The sequence below is a fragment of the Parasteatoda tepidariorum genome, chromosome 7 (genome assembly GCF_043381705.1).
Source record: "Parasteatoda tepidariorum isolate YZ-2023 chromosome 7, CAS_Ptep_4.0, whole genome shotgun sequence".
Lineage (NCBI taxonomy): Eukaryota > Metazoa > Arthropoda > Arachnida > Araneae > Theridiidae > Parasteatoda > Parasteatoda tepidariorum.
In genome coordinates this window covers 25,945,885-25,949,554 of record NC_092210.1, presented here as the reverse complement: position 1 = coordinate 25,949,554, position 3,670 = coordinate 25,945,885, and the positions used below count along the sequence as shown (strand labels likewise).

Here is a 3,670-nt window from a genome sequence, read left to right as displayed (position 1 = left end):
AAGCATATGTTTTTTACCGATGGATTAAAGTTGCAAGTTCTGTAAATAAAATAAAAATAAAAACAAATATCAATAAAAAAACTAACATTCAACTAAATGATTAATCCACTAATTTGGCCTAAGGTACACACTCATCATTTTATTTCTTAAGAAAATATTATTTTATTATTATTTATATATTTATTAAATTTATTGTACACGAAATTTCTTATGCATCTTAATGACTGTAATCTATGCATATTGTAATGAAAATAATACCATATTTTATAAAATTTCTATGTTTGGCCTAAAATGGGTTAAGATAATAAATTCACAAGACTGTGAAATATAGAGAAAGCTACTTTATTCAATTAGTCAATTTTTTATCACAATCCTTCGGACACACTACTGCAGCTTTGTAGTAGATTTCCTTTGATCTCACCCAACTATATGAGTTGTCAAACAGCATAACATCTAAAATATAACACAACAGATAATTGCTGGTCATAGCATTTCAAAAGAGTTTATTAGACAAATTTTTAAGATAGGTCAGGAAAAGGATTTTTTTTTATTCAAGTAAAAATAAAATGATTCAAAATGGTGACTAACAAAATGTATGGTGACTAACAAAGCTGAATGAAACTTTTACACCCTCATTGTAACTTATTATTTAGATTAAAAAGTTAAAAAGACTGAAAGAAATCAGTTAAAAATTTGATCTAATAATAATTTATAACACAATTTGAACACAATTAAAGTAAAACTTGATGGTTATGATGATAACATAAACACAATTTTAAGTGGTGCGCCTCTAAAAATTTTCATTACCTTTTCTCCAAATTACTTTCAATTAACTTCAGTATAAAAAAAATATGTAAATTAATAAAGTTTGAGGAAAATTCTCGCAAATTTTTAAGCTAAATTTTTATCACAATTTAACTTTACTTAAATTACTGATGAGTATACCGTTTTTTTCCTATTTTTTAAAAAAAAAATACTTAGATTTTAGTAAGCTTGACATGACCTTAAAGTTTGTCTAATAAAGGTAAAATGTGAAATGAAAGCACTGAAAAAATTGAAAAAAAGTTTCGGATACCTTAATAACCAATACATGTAAGACAATAAAGATGGGCTGATTCAAAATGGGCAAACCACTTGTCTATATTATCCATCGTTCTATAGATATACTTCTTCAACCATTAATATTTCCCTAGAGCCGTTTATTGTTATATTGAGTAATCATGAGCACATCATTAGCAAGAAAAGAGTCCCTCACATATTCAGATTAAGTTCCTTCTTATATATGCTGTATAGAAATATTTGATTCAAAATACAGCACACGTAAAAGCCATATGCGCGTAAATGCATCCTTAATCTAAAGCCGTACTTTAATTTTGTGCACATCTAGAACGTCCCCTCAGTAGCAAATGTTTACAAGGAAAAAGAGCATGAAAAAAAATACTGAAAAAGAACCCGAAAAAAAGCTCTAGAAAAAAAGCACAGAATAAGAGCATCAGGAAAAGAAAAATTACTTTAACATTTACATGAATTTACGTCCAATTTTATTTGGCCCGTTCAGCGAATTAAGAACAAATTAAAATAATTAAATATTTAATGAAATAAAATGTATAGTAATTAATAAAATTATATATTATTTAGTAATTAATGAAGTTAGATATTTTTTCTAGAAAAATTACCAAAGTAAAAGGATTAAAGTTCATGGAATTTAACAATACCATTTATTATATTATTTAGCAATATTTTTTGGACTCTTAAGCAGCTCCATAATTTTCCTGAATTGAATATGAAAAGGGCGCCAAAAAAAATCAGATTATCCTAAATAACTTTTGATCTAATAATCGGATCTTTACGTTCTAGGACTCAATCGTAATGGTTTGAAGGGGTGATCTCAAACATGCTAATTAATAAGTGCAGATGATATTTTAAGTTAAAAAATTGAACAAGAAAACGTACTTTCACTGAACAAGTACCTCTATATAATGGTCAGAAATCCGAATCGTTCCAAAAAAGGTATATTTGTTCATTTGTGCGTTTCTGTGCCGGCAAGTTTTAAAATATTGTCTGTGTTAATTAATTAGCATATTTGAACCATTAATATTGAGTCTTATAACATAAAGATCCTATAATTATATCAAAAATTATTCAATGTGGTCCTTTTTTTCGCACTATACACCATAAGAAATTCCGAATAAAATTACAGTAAAAAGTACATACAGGTGTAATTAAACGGATTTCATGGGTAAAATGGATTCTACTGATGATGCACATAAAGTGCCGGTACTCTATACCGTAATTTGAGCCGGAAATTTTCTCAGTGTGTGAAAATTAATAAAACAGGCTTATTTTCATATTATTCAATATTCGTAAAATTTCAGAAACAGAAATAGGAAAAAGCAGATCTTGCAGATGATGGACTATATAATATTTCTAATAAGATGGATTTTATAAGATCTTCTATACTTACATGTGCCCGGTTTTTCGCACTTGTAAACTCCGGTTTCCGAGAATTCATCAGTATCTAAGCGTAATAATGGAACTAACGCATTTATTTTTTCTTTTCCTTCGTCATCCCGTTCTTTTAGAAAAAGACCAAACCCGATGTCCCTACATTTGATTTCAAATTCCCACTCAATCAGTGATCCAGGCTCTTTAACTTCAACTTCTATTTCCGAAAAAGTTGCTCTTGGCAATATCAGTTTCTTAGCATCTTTAGATTTCGCTATAGAGTTTTTGCTTTTGTGTATGCATAATTCTGCTGGTATTTTTCCACCATGATGGACCTAATAACATAAGATATTATTATCAAAAATAAACAGCATGATAAATTATAGGAACAACACGTGGTTAAACTAAACAAGCAAATAATTTGTCAGACATAATACAAATACTGTTCGTACAAGATTACCTAAATTGTCAAAGAATTTTATTTTTGTCACAAATTAAAGGTTGGTGCTACCAGCAACCATAAACAGTTACGAAATTTTTGTTTATAAGTATACCATGCATTTTTTAGAGAACGTACAGCAGAACGTACGTACTTGAACGTGTGAGATACTGTGCGAAAATGCTAAATCTCTTTATTAAGCACGAAAGTGGTAACTTTCAAGTGTCATCATTGAAGAGGACGCTGTTCCACGGGAGAAACTTTTACAGCAAATTCTCTTTCCTTTCCATAAGTTGTTTGAAATTTAACGCATATAAAAAGTAAATTCAGACAAACCTAGAGTAAGCCATTTAGTTTCAAATGTGGAAGAAAAATTCAAATTATCAAAATTGAAAGAAATTATTGGAAGAGAATTTCCCCATCGCGCAATGCTGCGTTATCCTATCATAATTTGTTTTAATTTTGATAATTCCTTTTCAGTATTTGAAATTTCATGACTTATTCTCATATATGGCAACGTTACTTTTAAAAAATAACGAGTAAAAGTACAAGTATTTTTTAAAAAAGTAACGAGTAAAAAGTTCTTACTTTAAAAAGTAACGAGTAAAATGTACAAGTAAAAGTACAAATACTAAACAAAAAAAGTAACGATTTAAAAGTACATTTCTAGGAAATCGAAAATTCAAAGTAACCTAAAATTTTATTGAATAATATTCTTATGTTCTTTAATGTTTTTGCAAAATTGTTGTTATTTATTTAATTATTTTTAATTTTGAAAGTTATGGA

The 3,670-nt window shown here is 28.1% G+C and overlaps 1 protein-coding gene across 1 annotated transcript in view; it reads right to left on the bottom strand.

Moving 5' to 3' along the window:
* Positions 1–326: 326 nt before the first annotated feature.
* LOC107438698 (SEC14-like protein 2) overlaps positions 327–3,670 on the bottom strand; it is a 33,197-nt gene continuing 29,853 nt past the window's right edge. The window contains exons 11-12 of the mRNA XM_043049349.2: positions 2,465–2,780; positions 327–453 (exon numbers count right to left, since the gene is read on the bottom strand). Coding sequence (XP_042905283.2) covers positions 347–453; positions 2,465–2,780 — 423 coding nt within the window. The 3' untranslated portion in view covers positions 327–346. The remainder of the gene's footprint in view (positions 454–2,464; positions 2,781–3,670) is intronic.